At 44.9% G+C, this 20,080-nt stretch overlaps 1 protein-coding gene across 6 annotated transcripts in view; it reads left to right on the forward strand.

The window, feature by feature from the left end:
* KCNS3 (potassium voltage-gated channel modifier subfamily S member 3) overlaps window positions 1-13,561 on the forward strand; it is a 76,084-nt gene extending 62,523 nt beyond the window's left edge. For 4 of the 6 annotated variants that reach the window (XR_014155155.1, XR_014155156.1, XR_014155159.1 and 1 more), the window contains one exon: window positions 12,841-13,561. Coding sequence is in view for 1 of the 6 variants with exons in the window: in XM_081857195.1 (XP_081713321.1) it covers window positions 12,841-12,878 (38 nt within the window). In the remaining 5 variants the exon portion in view is untranslated. The remainder of the gene's footprint in view (window positions 1-12,840) is intronic. The other 2 variants (XR_014155157.1, XR_014155158.1) reach the window with 2 other exon arrangements.
* The last annotated feature ends 6,519 nt before the right edge of the window (window positions 13,562-20,080 follow it).

A 20,080-nucleotide genomic window follows, 5' to 3' on the forward strand; every position in this document is an offset into this window, starting at 1 on the left:
AGTATTCAAGCACTCTCTTCACAGGATACCCATAATGATTGCCTAGGAAAGTGAATTCATCTTGAGCTTTGAGTCGTGAATGCCCAAACCAGTTTAGGGATGTAGATCAGGAGAGTACTGTGAGTCCCATTTCTCACCTTTTGACGGGCCTTCTCTGCAGTGGCTCCCCATCTGTGGAATGCTCTCCCCAGGGAAGTTCGCCTGGTGCCTTCATTATACACCTTTAGGTTTCAAGCAAAAACATTCCTTTTTAACCAGTCCTTTGGTTGACCAGACTGACATCCTATACCCTTTTAAAATGTGGCTCTTTTGTGGGGAGGTTTATTGGGTTGTTGTTTTTATTTTGATTATATATTTTGTGGTTTTATATTCTGATTTTGTTCTGCGAGCCACCCTGAAACCTCTGGGTATAGGGCAGGCTATAAATTCAATAAATAATAATAACACCACCACCAGTGTAAGTTATAGTATAATATATTGTTGGCGTTTGGTATGTGTAGCAGCAGAGTAAGGAAACAAATAGTTTGGTGAGACTGCTGGTTGTAAGAATTTTTTTTTAAAAAAAAACTCCTGGCAAGCAAAGGCATTCTGAATTTATAATTACATGATCCTTTAAGGATTCCTCTCCAGGCAGGGATGGGAATGACTGAGGTATGAAATCCTGTAGGGCCACTCCAGTCATTGCAGACAGTATTGAGCTGGGTGAGCCAATGGTCTGACTCAGTGCTATTTTTCTAGAAAAAGAGGTGCCAAAACTCTCCATGAAGGCCTCCCTTGTTCTCTTCTACATGGGACGCAGGTGGCACTGTGGTCTAAACCACTGAGCCTCTTGGGCTTGCCGATCAGAAGGTTGGCGGTCCGAATCCCCGTGACAGAGTGATCTCCCATTGCTCTGTCCCAGCTCCTGCCAATCAAGCAAATAGGCAAGTAGATAAATAGATACCACTGCGGCGGGAAGGTAAACAGCGTTTCCGTGCGCTCTGGCTTCTGTCACAGTGTCCCGTTGCAGCAGAAGCAGTTTAGTCATGCTGGCCACATGACCCGGGGGAAAGCTGTCTGTGGACAAACACCGGCTCCCTCGGCTTGAAAGTGAGATGAGCGCTGCAACCCCATAGTCGCCTTTGACTGGACTTAACTGTCCAGGGCTCCTTTACCTGTTCTCTTATAATGGCAGAGGGGCTGAGAGGTGCCGGAACTTAGTTTCAGCCCTGGGCATAGTGCACTTTCGTATCTTCCCTTGGCTGCTGAGACAAATATCTATAAGCTTTAGGATTGGATGACTGTCTCTGGCACAGACAGAAAGCCCAAACAAATGTGGGAAATGAAATCACCTATGATTCATTGTGGGATAAACTAACTTCCTTAAGTGAGTTGCAAGAGCATGTGGCCAGTGGTATAGGTTTGTTCCGACTCCCCATCCCCTCACCTGGAGGGCATCCCCCCCCGCAATGAAATGCTAATATGTGCAAGGTTGCCTAATAGATTGCTATATGTGCTGGCTGGGTACCTGTCAAAACATTGCTGCATTTCCTTAAGAAAGGTTGGCACAAAGCTAATCGCTGCTAATGTGCGGTGTGCTGAACTGTGTCCAGGGCTTTGCTGCATTACAGGAATGTGTGGCTTATGCAGAATGCTCTTGTGAGAAAACAGTGCTTGTTGCTGCTGCTGCAATCCCTTGGGCCAAATCCTGAAAACTTAATAATTGCTGGGGGGGGGGTTGTTGTGTGTGCGTGTTCATTAGTTGTCTGTGCAAAGCAGTACCTGTGATGTTGCAAGTAACGGTGCAGTTAGCATTAACTGCAAAGAGGAAAAAACCCCCTTTGAGGTTGCTGCTTTGCTGTTCTTGTATCCTTTGTTGTTGTTTTTTGTTCTTCGATTATTGCATTTGTGGTTTAATTGTTTTAGACTGCAGTCTTAATCCTCTGCCCACTTTGCTTGCAATAAGTCCTCTTGAACTCGGTGGAGTGCATTTCTGAATCAACATGCATAGGACATCGCGAAGATATTTTTCTGAGTTGCCTTGGGAAAACTAGTTTTATTCTATGTCCTCCCTGGGGGGCTTTTGTGTGGGTGCCACCAGCCATTCTTGCTCATCCTGACAGTTCAGATGCTTGAAATTTCTCTACAGGGAGCTACCTATGTACCGTAATGTCTTAGTTGTCTACACAGTTGCAGAGGGTTGCCATATGTCCGGGAAATCCTGGACATGTCCTCTTTTGAGGTGCCTACATGTGCATCCGGGAGGATTTTTACAATTTTAAGCCAATCGGGCTTTTGGAGGGTTAAAAAAAATTGTGTGTGTATGTGAGTGGCTCGGGTTCAGGCACAGGTGCGGACAACCTGGGGTCTGGCTGTTTCTTGGGCTCTGGTGTCGACGGCTTGGCCGGGGGGCAAGTGGGTGATTGTTTTTTAAAAAAGCTCAATATTTTTCTTCTTGAAAATATATTTTTTATTAATTTTCAATTACAAAAGTCCAATATATGGTACATTGTATCAATACCAAATTACCATTCTAATTCAAATACCAATCAGTTAAAAAGCCAATTACACATTTTAGATGTGCTAGATTTCAAGGTACGATAATTTCGTTTAATTCTGCTTCCAGAGTCTTATTTAATCCAATTACATTTCAGTTTTCATCATAATCCAACAGCTACAATATTTTTAACTTCCGTTCGTATTAACACATTTAATAATTTGTATTCCCGCAACCCTACAGTTGCATAAATGCTATCCCCTCCCCCCTAAACAAAACAAAAAAAACCCTCACTGATTTAGGGCTGTTTACACATTATTATTTACTCCGGCACCATCACAAGACCGCTGTTGGTGTTTGAAGCCATGTACACAGAAAGTTTGCTGCAATATGTATCTATCCTATAGTTTCTTGAAAAACTCTGCTATTAGGTACATTTTCCGCCCTGTTTGAAAATGTAAGCCTCGTTCATTTCACAGTTAAGCTGAGGTGTGTACAGTAGAGACAGTCATTGCACATGTGCACAGACTGCATCTTCATAAAGAGGAGTAATAATAATAATAATAATAATAATAATAATAATAATAATAATAATAAATCACTCTGGGCGGCTCCCAATCAAGTGTTAAAAACAGTACAGCGTTAAATATTAAAAACTTCCCTGAACAGGGCTGCCTTCAGATGTCTTTTAAAGATAGGATAGCTGCTTATTTCCTTCACATTTGAAGGGAGGGTGTTCCACAGGGTGGGCGCCACTACCAAGAAGGCCCTCTGTCTGGTTCCCTGTAACCTCACTTCTCGCGAGGGAACCGCCAGAAGGCCCTCGGCACTGGATCTCAGTGCCCGGGCTGAACGATGGGGGTGGAGACGCTCCTTCAGGTATACAGGACCGAGGCCGTTTAGGGCTTTAAAAGTCAGCACCAACACTTTGAATTGTGCTTGGAAACGTACTGGGAGCCAATGCAGATCTCTCAGAACCGGTGTTATATGGTCTCGGAGGCCACTCCCAGTCACCAGTCTAGCTCCCGTGTTCTGGATTAATTGCAGTTTCCGGGTCACCTTCAAAGGTAGCCCCACGTAGAGTGCGTTGCAGTAGTCCAAGCAGGAGATAACTAGAGCATGCACCACTCTGGCGAGACATTCCGCGGGCAAGTAGGGTTTTAGCCTGCGTACCAGATGGAGCTGGTAGACAGCTGCCCTGGACACAGAATTAACCTGTGCCTCCATGGACAGCTGTGAGTCCAAAATGACTCCCAGGCTGTGCACCTGGTCCTTCAGGGGCACAGTTACCCCATTCAGGACCAGGGAATCCCCCACACCCGCCCGCCCCCTGTCCCAGTTAGGAGGAGCTTCCAGGGAAACCAATCATGTAATGCACATTGCATGAAGACATCCCTGCCACCCCTCTGTTTTCCAGTGGTTTTCCTGTGGTGAAAAAACAACCTCTCTGCATTTTTAGCTGCAAATGCGTACGTGCTCTTCATTTTGCCAAGGCTTTGTTGAGGACAGAGAGAGAAGGCAGGGCCTATCATATCATACCTCTCATGTAGGTTTTTCTGCTGATCCAGAAACTGCTGATAGAATTGCATTTTCTGCTGATCTTCAGAGGTGGTCATTTTGGAACCTACCCTCATTTCAGATCCTGCCAAAATGGCCATTAGTACTTTTTCTCCTTTCATCATTTCGGAAACGCGGCCAAGCTTTTGCCTGCCACTAAAAAAGATCCTTGCGGTTATTTACTTGAATTTTCAAACTCTTTAAGTCATGTTATTATAATGTTTGTCTACAGTGGCTCATCAAAGAAAATGCTGTCTGGGTTGCAGCTTAAAAAAACACACACACACACAACATCAAACAGTTCTTAATTCTTTTCTGGGAGCAGCTACAAGTATGGTGATTTCATATAAACAATGAAAATCACACTAAATCAAATTGCAACCTTTCCCCCTGTTCAACATTCAGAGGGAGGATCTGAAAGTCTTTGCATGAAGGCTGTTCCAAGCAGTAAGAAGTTCTAGGGCTGCAGTTCTTACCTGGGTTTGTCTTCCTTTGGAAGGAGGTCATTGGAGGCTTATGGTGTCTTGGAATATTTGAGTTTATTTACAAATATTACAAGAAATGCAGCTTAAGCACTCCAACCACGAGGCAGATCCAGTGCCTCAGCCCAGTATGCCAGTGTTCAGCCCAACCTCTGAGGTCCAGAGCCGAGGGCCTTCTGGCCGTTCCCTCACTGCGAGAAGTGAGTTTACAGGGAACCAGGCAGAGGGCCTTCTCAGTAGTGACGCTTGCCCTGTGGAACACCCTCCCATCAGATGTCAAGGAGATAAACAACTATCTTGACTTTTAGAAGACATCTGAAGGCAGCTCTGTTTGGGGAAGTTTTTAATGTTTGATGTTTTATCGTGTTTTTAATATTCTGTTGGGAGCCACCCAGAGTGGCTGGGGAAACCCAGCCAGATGGGTGGGATATAAATAAATTATTATTATTATTATTATTATTATTATTAGCACTCTGGGTGACATCCAACTAAGTCATACTCAGGGTATGACCCACTGAAATAAGCGGACTTTGATACCATTCTCTGTATCTTTTGAGTCTTGGAATCAAACCACAGTTTTTGTTGTTTCTTTTCAGACAGAGGCAGGGATGGCATCATCCTTTGAATGTGTGTGTGTTTGTAGAACGCAAGGAAGGCATGTATCAAGATTCCTATCAGCCACAGCCATTACGGCAATAGTTAGAACTGTGGAATTGCTGAGTTACAAGGGACCACTAGGATCATCTAGTCCAGCGGTTCTCAACCTGTGGGTCTCCAGATGTTGTTGGACTACAACTCCCATCATCCCTGAGCTCTGGCCTTGCTAGCTAGGGGTGATGGGAGTTGTAGTCCAACAACATCAGGGGACCCACAGGTTGAGAAAGGCTGATCTAGTCGAACCTTCTGCAATGCAGGAATCTTTTGCCTGATCTGTTTACCTTCCTTGCCTCCCGATTCAATCATTCCTACCCGTCTCAGCAAAGTAAAGAGAAGGTGTATGGACAGACAGATTCACGGGGGAGTGGGATACGATTATAGATTTCACAATGACTTGCCTATTTTTGGACAGAGACTATGAATATAGAAAGGGAACGTTCTCATTCTAATGAGGCCTTTTTGAATATACGTTTTAAATAGCCATACATATCGACACCATCACAATTTCATTTCATCTTTTCAGAGGGAGCCTAGGCAGTGAGAGGGAGGAATCTAAGAATAAAACATGCTTGCATTATTTTAAAGTTTCCGTTTGTATGCACATGCATGCTTTTGGTTTGCACGGAAGATAAAAAGTCATTACAGTTATTGCCAGTGAATCTTTATGTCTAGTAATTGACTTCCCTCCCCGGCTTCTTTTAAATGAGCAGGCAAGGGAAAGCTCACTCAGAGCTTGGCACACAATAATTGCCCGTTAATTGTGAAACTAAGGCCCATCCTCTAAAACCTTTTCAGTTTCGACACCAAGTGCTCTTCAGCCCTCCATGGGGTTTAAACAGTAGAAGCAAGGGTGAGTATAAATGAATGAAAAGAAATTGGTTGGAAATAAGTGCATCCAAGAAGACTCAGCTCCTTTGGGAATCTTGGGCAGTGTTAGTGTCTAGTTGCCATTTTGGGGCAAGACAGCTCTCAAGTCTTATGTTTCAAAGGATGGACTGACTGTGATCGATCCTCAGTGAAACATATGGCTAGTTCAGAGGGCAACCTCAAGCTGGGTTAGGAGCTTTGAAAACTGAAAGGCTGCACAGAAAAAGCATTTTGGTTCCTGAAATATACTCGGAATTGAGTGTGAATTTCATGCTCTTTATTCAGCTCATAGTAGCAATGAAGGAAACTTTCCCCAAAACGTCTAGCTATATATACATTATTTACACATTGGGCCTCACGTGATTGGCTAATTCCGGGCTGCTCCTGTAGGCCAATCAGGTTGTGGATTCACTTCCTCCGGAAGCCTGATTGGCTGCTCCTGCAGGCCAACCAGGTTGCTGATTCACTTCATCCAGGAGCCTGATTGGCTGCTGCTGCAGGCCAATCAGGTCACTGATTCAGATAGGATATAACTGATTGTGAAAGCAGTCCAGGTCCAATGATCACCAGATGGTGGAGATGCAGGTGTCATCCTAGCACCCAAACATCTTCAGGTGGTTACAAGTAGTTGGAGACTTCCGGGTAAAGATGCATAAAGTTTTGCTGCAAAATGGGGTTAAATAGAGACGATAGAGGTCAAAAATAGGTGCTGGGTATGACAAGGCTATGTAAAAACGGAATGCAAATTCTGGTGTCTTAAAAAAGCTTTAGACATAGACTGTCCAATGCTTCACTTTTTATTTGAAGGGAAATATATCTGGAAGAAAACATTAGGACTCACATGAGGCTGAAAATACGGTTAGATTTGGGGTTGGAATGGATAATGTTGTCATGTGGTTAAGTGTGCAAATGTCACATATTTTAAATATTTTTTATATCTACTTTTAGGTTAGGTTTTTGGTGTGTAAAGAAGAGGAATACAGCTATCACTCAGTTTATTTTTTAAAAAGTTACTAGCAGGTTTGGGGGAGGGCGGATCTGGATTACAACCCAGGTAGGAAGTAAGGGGCTTTAACCCTTTGTCTCCCACTGTATTCATGAGCCAAATTGGGGCCCCTGCACCTTTTTGCTTAGGAAAAAGTGCTCCCATTCCTACCAGTTGAAGCTTTCCTTCGGATTCAAACAAGTGTGCCTCCCTCCTTGATCTGGATTATAGTTAAAGCCCCTTGCCTCTCCATATCAAGGGCCCTTTCACCTGCTATTTACTTTGTAAACGTTATTTTTTAAAATGCTAATTTTGTGAATTGCATTCATTTCATCTCGTTTGGCCTTTAAACCAAGGGATATGTGGATCCCTCTTGCATTAACTTGATGGATTTGTGTCACTGTTCCAACCGAACAGTGGTCCACTGAAACCAGGATCCAGGGTGCTTCCAACTTCACAAAATGAACGTTGGCAGCTATCCTCCTGAATACCAGTTGCTGGCAAGAGCACTCTTATGCTCGAATCTTGATTGGCGTTTCCAAAGGCATCTATCTGGCCACAGTGAGAAAAGGCATCTGACCCAGCAGGCTCTTCTTAGGCCCATATGTTATAATAATAATAATAAAATAAAAAAATTCCTTCCAGTAGCACCTTAAAGACCAACTAAGTTAGTTCTAGGTATGAGCTTTCATGTGCATGCACACTTCTTCAGATACACATGTATCTGAAGAAGTGTGCATGCACACGAAAGCTCATACCTAGAACTAACTTAGTTGGTCTTTAAGGTGCTACTGAAAGGAATTTTTTTATTTTGTTTTGACTATGGCAGACCAACACGGCTACCTATCTATAACTAATAATAATAATAATAATAACAATAATAATAATTCATTATTTATACCCCGCCCATCTGGCTGGGCCTCCCTAAACAGGGCTGCCTTCAGATGTCTTCTTAAAGTTTGGCAGTTATTTTTCTCTTTGACATCTGGTGGGAGGGCGTTCCACAGGGTGGGTGCCACTACCGAGAAGGCCCTCTCCTTGGTTCCCTGTAACTTGGCTTCTCGCAGCGAGGGAACCGCCAGAAGGCCCTCGGCGCTGGACATCAGTGTCTGGGCAGAACGATGGGGGTGGAGACGCTCCTTCAGGTATACTGGACCGAGGCCATTTAGGGCTTTAAAGGTCAGCACCAACACTTTGAATTGTGCTGGGAGCCAGTGTAGGTCTTTCAAGACCGGTGTTATATGGTCTCGGCGGCCGCTCCCAGTATATTAACGTAGTTCTCGTTTCCTGAAAACCTTGGGAGACTGCCTCTCTGCTCCCCTCTGCACTGTTCTCACACAGCTGCATTTACAAACAGTAGCTGTGCCAATAAGTTGCATGTTGCTTATATCCTGATAGGCATCTTGGCCATGCATTTCCTGGTCTGCTCTGGCTGGCAGTGCGGCACACAAACAGATCTGATAGGAGGCTGAGGATTAGTGTAGCTGCTGCTGATGTCACAGAGAAACTGTGAATCAAAAGGGGAAGCTGTGTTACTGTCCAAGGCAGTTCTGATGGGGAATGTGTTTTGGGAGTCTCCCTTGGGTGCAAGGTTACCCAAACACAGTCTGTTTTCCCCCTCTGCTGACTTCCCATTCTCAGTCACCTTGCCAATGCTGGCAAGCACAGACAGAGAAACTGACAGCCACGTAGAACATCAAAAGAGACACTGGTGCACTTTCTCAGTCACCAGTAAGCAAGTTCTAGACATCAGCACCGAGCCTTCTGGGTTGACCTCAGAATGAAACTACATTTTAAGGCTAAATGTGATGCTCCTAGCCCTGTGTTGGCCTCGTGGTGCTAATGTGGACATGCATTTGCAGAGGGAAATCTGTGATTACAGGTTGGGGGACATAACCCTTCTCACCACATCTATCTTGGGGTTTTTTGTTTGTCTGCAAAATTCCTCCCCCACTTCCCAGTATGTTTTTTGTGTTGGCTTTCCTCCCTCTGAGCTTCAAGACCGCAAGTCCCAGCTGTAGGGAAAAGCATTTTTTCAGTTTTCACGAGAGATATTAAGCCTGCTCACATGCATTTAGAAAAGGTGTTAGACTGCATTGTGCGTAGCTCTGATCTCTGGAAGGGAAGCCGGGAATTAGGTCGGCATTGATTATAGCAAGTCGTAATGAAGCGATGCACTTTATTGCATTCAGACAAAGGTCCTCAGTATATTCATACTGCAAATGAACACTTGCCAGATTAAAATGTGCAATTGATAATGTTAATAAAACCTCTTATGTCAGCGGCAGAGGCTGCTCCATTAGTGTGAATGGGCACTGTTCCAGCGGCCTCAGTCTGACTCCCACCAGCCCCTCACCTGCCTGCCTTCTTAAAAAGGTAAAGAGACCCCTGGCCATTAGCTCCAGTCGCAGACGACTCTGGGGTTGTGGCGCTCATCTCGCTTTATTGGCCGAGGGAGCCGGCATACGGCATATAGCTCATGTGGCCAGCATGACTAAGCCACTTCTGGCGAACCAGAGCAGCGCACAGAAACGCTATTTACCATCCCGCCAGAGTGGTACCTATTTATCTACTTGCACTTTGATGTGCTTTCGAACTGCTAGGTTGGCAGGAGCAGGGACCGAGCGACGGGAGCTCACCCCGTCGCGGGGATTTGAACTGCCAACCTTCTGATTGGCAAGCCCTAGGCTCTGTGGTTTAACTCACAGTGCCACCCGCATCCCTTTTAGCCTGCCTTCTCACTTGCAACCAACCCAGAAAGTAGCACCCTTTAGTCTTAGTGTTAGCCTGATGGAACTCAGCAGGGAAGAGTAGGAGGACAGAACTAGATTTAGTTGGTTCTGTCTGTCATTGGTTCTGGCTCTGCCAGTCATTGTCTTTGGCTCCACCTGCTTGTGGTCACCCTGCCTTCCACTCCACCAATCCCAATGGGCCTCAGCCACCACCATTTCAACGTAAAAAGCTAAAAGGATGATTAAGGTCAGTAAGAGGTGACTATGGAGTTGCAGCGCTCATCTCGCTTTCAGGCCAAGGGAGCTGGCGTTTGTCAGCAGACAGCTTTCCGGATCATGTGCCAGCATGTCTAAACCACTTCTGGCGCAATGGAACACTGTGACAGAAGCCAGAGCGCACGGAAATGCCATTCCCCCCCCCCGCATTACTTATTTTTCTACTTGCACTTTGACGTGCTTTCGAACTGCTAGGTTGGCAGGAGCAGGGACCAAGCAACGGGAGCTCACCTCATTGTGCAGATTCGAACCACTGACTGTCCCATCGGCAAGCCCAAGAGGCTCAGTGGTTTAGACCACAGCGCAACCTGCTCCCATATATCCAATCCTTATTTTGAGTCCCTGCTAGCATCTATACACCTATGTACCCTTAGTCTAGGTACTTTGACCAGGATACTTAGAGCACATGAAACAGATCCAGCCTCTGGAAAACACACCAGAGTCTAACCTTTCATGTGTGTTTTTCCACTGCAAGAAATCATTAGCATATAAGAAATAGAGTACATGGATCTGAAGAAAAGGGTGGTGGGTATCCAAGAACATGTTTTTTTTAATTACAGGAGGACCATAGGAGTCAAGTCCTAGGGGCCAAGGTCCTTCGCCCTCCTCCTATAAAATATTTGAGGGGGCTGGGGCCCCCCAAAAGCTGATAGGCATTGCCATTCAAATGGTGTGTGTGTGCCGCATCTTGTGATCAATTATGCGGGGCAGGGCTTACCTGGGCGCCCCCATTATTTTATTCAAGTTGGCACCCCTGAGTAGGACAGTCTAGGATGTCTCATCAATTGGTTCAGTACTTGTGTGTATGAGGTTAAGCACTTTCAAGTCCCATTGATTTCTGTGGGAGACATTTAAGCATGTCCACCCGCTGAGATGAATGGCATTTAGATTACTTTTGGGCTGTGCACGGTAAATTGCAAATTGCAAATTCAAACTCAGGGATAAAACTCTGGATTTATTTATTTTTGTCTAAACGCAATTGGCACGCCACAGTCCAACTTACCCCTTCTGCACATGCAAACAAGACTGCATGGGCAGGCAATGCAAGAGGCCATCAGGGTGAGTTGGAGGGACATTCATGCCTCTTAGATCCTTATCTGGTTCTCCCCTTCCACTTGGTGCAGGGCACTTGTGCCACGGAGCCCAAGTGACTTGTATAAAGCACAGCTGCCTGATGAACTCATGAGGCTGAACTTTCATCTCCCCCAGCTGCTCATACATGATAGGGTGGAGGGCGGGGGAAACCCAAGGGCATTCTCTGCACATGGTCACTGTATGGACTGGATTATGCTGAATAGTAAGAGTAATATTGAGTTTTATCATAGTAATGTTGTTGTGATGATTATATACACCAGTGTTCTTGACAAGTGTTGAGGAGGGCTGCACTGAGGAGGAATGGCAGGAGCCTCCCCATCCACCTGATCCTGATCCTGAATCTTCCCAGGAGCAGGAGGACAGTATAGATTTGGAACAGTGGTTTGCAGAGGGGCATAAATCAGAAGGCAGAAGCTGGGAAATACTGGATGGGGAACAGCTAGGAGAAGAAACACTGGGAGAGAGAGGATTAACAGATTCACCGTCTCTGGACAGCATTCACACACACCCTTCTCCAAAGTCATGGAGAGCTCTGAAAGTGTTAGAACAGAAAGTGCAGAGGGTGCAAGCTCAGATTACAAGACGTAGAAGTGATGTAGATTAATAGGGACGGAAGGGGGTGTGATCCTTAATTGGGAGCACCGCCATTTCTGGGAGATGAGTTCTTTGTTCTCTTACTGTGATTATTAAAGTTTCAAAGACTCATTTTCCTTTCTTCTGCTTATCTACTGCCACAAAGTGGTGGGGAGATTCCCTGAAGCCTGACAACAAGACAGAAATGCAATTCAATTTCACCCTTGTTTGTTTTTTGTTTTGTTTTTATAAAAAATATCAACATAGAACCAAAAGAAATGTTGCACTGATATTCTGTGGCTGATGTAGTTTGGAATTCATTCTGCTGGAGGAGTGCAGGGCAGGGGCAGGGGGAGAGAAGAACAACCACATCACGGTGACATGCTAGGGCTGGGCGATATATCGTCCAAAACCGTTTTGAAGTCCATATTGTGATGTCGTTTTCATAATTTTGAACCTGACAATATATTGTGAATCATTGTGTGTGTGTGTGTGTGTGTGTGTGTGTGTGTACGCGTGTGCGTCCGCTATGCTATGCTATGCTATGCAAAAATCACAGTGTGGGGAAAACTCTGGAGCCAGCCAACGCCTCGTGATGTTCAGCTGGTGATATATCACCATGTTGAAAACCAGATATCGCCCAGCCTTAGTGAGATCATCCATCGGTTATATAACCTTGCCCAGTGACTAAAGGTTTTGAAAATACTGTTATAGCAGGATTGAGGAATCTCCACTTGGATTCCAGCTCCAAGCAGCATGGTCCAACAATGGTGGTAGATGTAGCTTGACATCTGCAGCTTCCCCACCTGCAATAATACAGCTTGTCCACAGGAAAACAGCAGGGGAAGAATTCATGCGCAGCTTGAAAAGCACAGGCCTTTGGGGTAGGGCGTAAACAACTTTTGAATGTGGTGTGTGTGTGTGTGTGTTCTTTATACAAAGAGGTGTGCTTTTGTTCTCCTATCTTCCGACATTGTTGGTGCTAACTTAATTCTCAGTACGAATAGATTAAAAGCCCCATCGCCATGCCAGTTTCCACGATTTCCAGGCCCGCCGTGGAACCGGCCGTGTCTTGAGTTGCTTTTTGACGAAACCCGGGGCTCGGCATTAAAAGAAAATATGTTTGTCTCCTTCATATAGAGCGTGCATCTTTAGTCTCTTCGAAGACCCACCTGTGACGGGACCTGTAGTCTGCTGGTTACCCTCTGGCACTAAGCACAGCCAAATGAAATCCATGCACAGTGAAGAGAGACTTCAGCACCCAACTAATCAGAATGGTGAAAGGGAGCTCTCTTACACAGCACTAGGGGAGATAATCAGAAGCAGTAAGTGGCAAACACGAGGCCGTACGCTGACAGGATTTTGCTACAGCTTATTGTGCATTTGCTGCTACAGCTTCGCACCAGTCCCCCATCCCACTAAGAATAAGCCATACATGCCATTGATAGCCTCATTTTATACTTTTGGCCAGCAGGAGAGTTTCTGTAGAATCACCTAACCCCCATATGACCTAATAATGTCCATTTGTTTGTGTGTCCCTTCCCTCTCCCCCACATGAATTAACAAAGCATCGGTCCTCGGGGGGCTGCCTAACTCTGCCAAATGCTTCCTCTCATGATGATTGCCGCCATTTCCTCCCGCTGCCGAACGATGACGATAATAACCATGTATTGTGACTTATACTTGATACTGCTTGCTCTTCCTTTGCTTGTTCTTGTTAAGAAATGTCCATTTTAAAGAAGAAGAAGGAGAAGAAGAAGAATAAAAACTTCCAATAGGCCAACTGGGCAAATATCCCGGTAAACTACTTCACGATAAGGCGGGCTACCTCAACACCAATAAAATTTTGTCATGACCACCAGTGTCCTTTTGTTAGTGTGTGTGTGCTTGTATACGCAGCAGCAATAGTTAAAACCAAACCTGCTTAAAAAAACCACACACAATCCAGTCTAATAACATCTCTCAGTTCTCAGTCCTTGGTTCCTCAGCAGACCATTCACTTCAAGTGAAGTGCCAAGAGTTCAATACTTGGCTTCTCCAGGTAGGGTGGCCTAAAATCCTGGAGGCCTGCCACCCGTCAGTGTTGACAATAACTCAACAAGATGGACCAATGGTTTGACTCAGTATGAAATTGGTATGATGTTTCCCTAGCCGCTGACAGCACATTGCACCTTACTCCTGCCTGCCTGCCTGGGCTGGGCTGGTGGCGGTTGTGATGTACTGCCAGCTCAAATTGCCTCAATTAGCTGGAAGACAGGCGGTTTAAAGAAGGCTGCTTCTTGGCTGATCAAGCAAAAGGCGAGGGGACAGCTTTCTTAAAGTGCCTGCGCCTCAGCAGAACAGTTTAACAAAGCTCTGGTACAGCTCCTGCTCGTGGGAGCCTGGGTGGTAGGGGGCTTGTTCATCTCGGCGAACTGGGCAAGCCCCCATACCAGTCTGGCTCCCGCGAGCAGGAGCGATATGGGAAGGGATGGGCAATTTCAGACCCATTGAGATATATCAGCACGTCACAATATTTCATGGTTCCCGTGATCTGCCTTCTAATGTCATTGGGACTTTCAAACTCTCCTAAATGGCATCCACGTTGCAGTGGGGTGAGGAGGAACTATTGAATATATGCGTGTAAACAAGACCGGAAGCCTACTTCCGCCTCAGCTGTCCCAGATTTGGCTTCTTATTCCAGCTCAGTAATGCGATTCCTCACGTTGAGTCCTTGGCCATGTTCCCCCCTTCTCGGAACCGAAGCAAGAAAGGGAGAGCTGTAAACTGAAAGCTATACACTTCAAATTCGCCCCCTTTTTGTGCATGCAGTGGGGGGTGCAGGGGGGGGGGCCGGCCGCACCGGGCTCAACATCTGGGGGTTAGGGTTAGGGGGCGCAAATCCACGGGTTGGGGGCGCAAATTACTTGCCTTGCCCCGGGTGCTGACAACCCACGCTACGCCACTGTGTGCATGCAAGCGATGAAACCCAAAAGCAATTTCTGCAGCAAAAAGAAAAGGATGTCACAGGAAGCCCATTGACACTAGCATTTGAAATTGATGAAGACCCATTTGGTGAAGACCTCTATGTTGTGGAACACGGTGTGTCCAGTTTCTGTCAATTTTAGAAGGAAATTCAGAACATGAAAAGGGGCACAAGGACACAGGAGATCCATATCTTCAGGGTTGTCAGTTTAATAAGCATTGGCCTTGCCTGAGCCAGTTACATTATGTGTATAGCTGTGATAAATGTGAGTGATGGGTCTTTCAGGAAGTCTGACGCTCGCTACCTGGCCATTCTTGTCTCATTTTTACCACTGGGTTGGTGAATTAAAGACAGGAGACACTCAATATGTCCGGGGCAGCCACAACTCCCACGTTCCCTGACTGTTAGCCATGCTGGTTGAAGCTGATGGGAACTGAGAGTCCCCCAACGTCTGGAAAGAACTACATTGGCTGCCCCTGCAGAATGTCAATGCAGTATATTTTACCTGTCAACATGAAACTAAATTCTCTGGGATGTCTCAGGTAATAAAGTTTGATGTGCCTGCCCTTTATGTAGTCATTACAAAATCCCTGTTTGCCCATACTAATAGCATTCAACATGTCTAATTTTATTGATTTCCACAGTGCAGTCCCATTGAACCCAACCCTCCTTCCCCATGATCTCTCTTCATGCCATAGAAACTGCCAAGTATTATATTTTATTGATTATTATTATTAATATCCCACCTTTTCTCCAAAGGATCTCGAGGTGGCATGTATTCTTTTTCTCCTGCCTGTTTTATCTTCACAACAAGGCTGGTCTAAGAGACTGCGACTGGTTTCAGGTCACCTAGTGAGCTTCTTGGATGTTTGGGCATTTGAATCTTGGGGAAGAATTCATTGTTGCACAGTTAACCATCATTCCATCTGCTTGTTGGAATGATCTCCCACTCTCATGTACACCGTTCTGGGGGTTCTCCCAATCTTCCACAAGAACTGATTGTTGGGGCACCAGAGGTTGGAGAATGGGAAGCCTAATAATAATAATAATAATAATAATAATAATAATTTTATTATTTCTACCCCACCTGAAGGGAGGGCGTTCCACAGGGTGGGTGCCACCAGAAGGCCCTTTGAGATGGACCTCAGTGTCCAGGCTGAACGATGGGGGTGGAGCATAGCTGTCAACTTTTCCCTTTTCTTGAGATGAATCCTATTTGGAATAAGGGAAGTTCCCTTTAAAAAAGGGGGAAAGTTGACAGCTATGGGGTAGAGACACTCACATTGCACTAGCAAGACTTGTGGTGGCTCCAACTAGCACAGCTATTCAGTTGAATCTGGCCCCTGGTCTCACAGGTCCTTTTTAAAAATTATTTTTTAATACAGCTTGAAAAACAAAGGAAAAATATACAGAAGTTAACATCAAATACCAAGCATTTTTTTTAAACATAGGGAAAGGGAAAGAAGTATTTTGATTCTTCTGTTGTAAAATCAATAAAAATTATTATAAAAAAAAAAAAGAAGTATTTTGATTCTTCGTCAGCTTTATAAACTTACACAAAACTATTACTCCATAAAAGCTAGCTCTTCTACTTTCCATTTTTTCAGTCTTCAAACCCGGTTCCTAATCCAAATTTTAAATCAGAGATGGGCAACATTTCTCCCTCCAGTTTCTGTCAGCTACCAGGGGTGTCTTACCCATAGAGGCTAGTGCTGCGGGGTGCCAGGGCGCCGAGTTCTGGAGGGTGCTAGGGAAGAGGCGGAGGCTGGACGTGGTGCCTCCTGGCATCAGCTCGCTGCCCTCACCCGCCTCCACCATGCCACGTCAAAGCAGCACCGTGCCTGGAGCCTCCGTCTGCTGTGGCCACCGTGGCACAAAGCGGCCAGCTGAGCCGGGAGGCGCCAGGCCTCTTCCCCACCAGAGGAGCCACCCTCCAGCCACTGCCCGCCACCTCCAGCCCTGCCGGCAGTGCCGTCCTCCCTAAAAAACTCTGGTAAACCAAAAGACCAGAAGCATTTCTGCTAGGTCTAGTGGGAAGAGAGATTAAAATAAAAGATCAGAATTTGTTTATGTATGCCACAGCCTCCGCAAGAACTCTATTGGCCCCAAAATGGAAAACACAAGACTTACCAACCATCCAGGAGTGGCAGGTGAAGATGACAGATTTTGCGTAACTTGCCAAATTGACAGGGAGGATCCAGGACCAAGAGGACCAGAGATACAAGAACAACTGGAGTAAATTTATTGTATATTTAAAAGAGAACTATAAAAGTCTAAAGACACTAGCAGGACTGGAATAATACCTTCAATGTAAAATAGTAGAGATATGAGAATAATATATGTGATAAGAATGTGATGTATATACCATCTGCGGGGAGGGTGGGAAGTCAAGACTTGGCAGAGTCAAGGGGGTTATATTGTGATAATAAGGATTGTTGGGAAAAGATTATATGAAGAAAATAATAAAAAATTACCTGGGGAAAAAACAACTCTGGGAAATGGGGGGGGGGGGGACAGAGGGAGCTTTGTGCCACGGCGCTGGATATGCTTAAGATAAGGTTACCAGATTTTTTTCAATGAATCCAGGGACACTTTTCAACTTCAATGGATTTTGTATGGGGACTGATTTGGGAAACGGGGACATCTGGTAACCTTAGCTTAAGATGGCCCTGTCAGCTACACTCAAAAGTGAGTAGGTCGCCTGCTTCCCCACTCTTTCTCCGACCCCTTTTTCTCTGGGGCACTCTCCTTTCTCTCTCTTTTCTATGCCTCCTTCCCTACTGCCCAGCAGGGACAGATCATTCTTGCTACTTTGCAGAAGGCTTTGGGAATGAGGATGAGGACCAGCTGCAGTTCAAAGAGAAGTGATCAAAGTCTTCCAGCTCATGCATCTTGCCACACTAACATGTCACCAAGATTGGGGCGATTTCCCCCATGGTATTTCGCAGCAGGAGGCTCACATTCTTCCCCCTTCTTATTCTCGATAATGATTAGAGTTTTTATTTTCGCATTAGTCTTGTAGCAGCATGGGTCATAAACAGCAGGCAAGCAACTTTTCTACGTGATTGATTATGAAACATGGCCATGGGTAAGTGTTGCATGACCAGCTAATTGAAAGTTGCCTTCCATATCTGAATTTGCATGATGCTGGCTCATGATGAATAATCACAGCATCTGATATATATGCATATACAGCTCCAGTTCCCTTCTTAAATATTTTCCTTTACTGATGCTTTTACCCTCTTGTTTCTAAGTTATTTTGACTCCTAGGAGCTGAAAAAAACAAGGCTGTTTTTGCAAAGGGTGAGATCCCTGTTTTCTTCCAGCTTAAGAAATATCTAATGGCTGTTTTATAGCTTTACCACAAAAGTGAAGAGCTTTTGTAGACTTTTTTTGTGGAGAAAGCAAAGGGGCTACAATCAGCTATACCTTTAGGCTGGAATAACCCACCCCGCTTTCTGATATTTGGAGTTACCAAAGCCTAGAGGTCCCAGCCAGATATTTCTCTTACCTTGCTGATGTTGCCTATTGTATTCTGTAAGGTAAAGGTAAAGGGACCCCGACAATTAGGTCCAGTCGTGACTGACTCTGGGGTTGCGGCACTCATCTCACTTTATTGGCCGAGGGAGCCGGCGTACAGCTTCCGGGTCATGTGGCCAGCATGACTAAGCCGCTTCTAAGCCGCGAACCAGAGCAGTGCATGGAAATGCCATTTACCTTCCCGCTGGAGTGGTACCTATTTATCTACTTCCAGTCTGACGTGCTTTCAAACTGCTAGGTTGGCAGGCTCAGGAACTGGCAAGCTCATTGGCTGCCGCTGAATCACAGCTTCGTATTTCTTAAGGGATGTTCATACATTACATTCAATGAGTGTACAGTCTTTGTACCAATGATTATGGTTATGATTATGGTGGTGGTGGTGGTGCTGATTAGTGTCTCAGGGTGGTTCCCAGGATAAAAGCACACTATAAAAACACAGAATACATAATCAAAATAAAAACAACAACTGTCCAGTAAACCCCCCCCCCCATTTTAAAGGGCATTGGATGTCAGTCAACCCAAGGCCTGGTTAAAGAGGAATGTTTTTGCTTGCTGTAGAGTTGCCATATTTCAAAAAGTAAAAACCAGTACACCCTGAATGTTGTTGAAAGTTCCCCCCTAGACGTCAATTCTACCTTTGTAATCTACAAATACGTGTACATAAGTAGAGACAACTTGTATCTGTGAAACATTTAATGCTTTTGTTATTATTGTGAACCACTTGGATCTCAGCATGGAAAAGCAGAACACAAATAATAAGTCAAATCAGTGTGTGAAGTGATGCTCTAGGTTACATCTTTCCACGGCGAGAGAAACGTTTAGCTTCCTTTTAAAGATATGTGGCCATGTAGGCTTATCTCAGTGACATGTTTTGCAGTCAAGTAAGAGAGGTTTTAAAACCACAATAAATCCTGTTTAACTTTGAAACAACAGCAGCATATTTTTAACCAACGCTGTCGGTCCTTGTTCTTCTCCTGCAAAAAATTAAAAAAGATAAAGCCCAGTTTTCTGGGCCATCTATGAGTAATGGCCCAGGGTAAAAAAATAACCCATTCTGAATAAACTGAGCCGAGATGAAAAATCATTATCATTTACATAATAATTTATACTTATCTTGTTTATGCAAACACAAGACGACTTTATCTGCCTATATGTTGTTTTCCTTTCCCCCCGTTTTCCTCTTGTGAAGGGAATGCATTATGTTCCTCATGGAGATTTATAATCCCTGCCGCCTGAATTTATACCGCTGGCTATATTTCAGAAAACAGAACACCTCAGAATCCAGAGCTTTAAGCTTCTCTGGGAAGAAAATTTATTTCTCTGTCTGCAGAAAAATGAGATGAGAAGCAGAAGATGTAATGATAAGAGAATGCAGGCACAGAAAGGGAGCTGGTACCTGGAATCCCCTGAATGGAATAATGTCCCCTTATGGGCATATGGAATTAGCATTACCTTGGAACGAATGTTTTGAATTCATTATATATATATATATATATATATATATATATATATATATATATATATATATATATTTGCTTTCGTAGATTTTCACGGGTACAGGAATGCAGGTTTTGGTGTCCTCGGGTGTCTTCCCGTGTAAAAGTTGGGGTGTCTAGGCGACGTTTCGACGAGGTCTCACTCGTCATCTTCAGGCTGGTGCTTTCGGCTTCTTGTTACTGGAACAGAGCAGGATCTCAGTGTTTGAGTTCCTATAAATACCCCCTCTACAGTATTTATAGGAACTCAAACACTGAGATCCTGCTCTGTTCCAGTAACAAGAAGCCGAAAGCACCAGCCTGAAGATGACGAGTGAGACCTCGTCGAAACGTCGCCTAGACACCCCAACTTTTACACGGGAAGACACCCGAGGACACC

Source organism: Podarcis erhardii (genome assembly GCF_964252035.2).
Source record: "Podarcis erhardii genome assembly, chromosome: 3".
NCBI classification, from domain to species: Eukaryota; Metazoa; Chordata; class Lepidosauria; order Squamata; family Lacertidae; genus Podarcis; species Podarcis erhardii.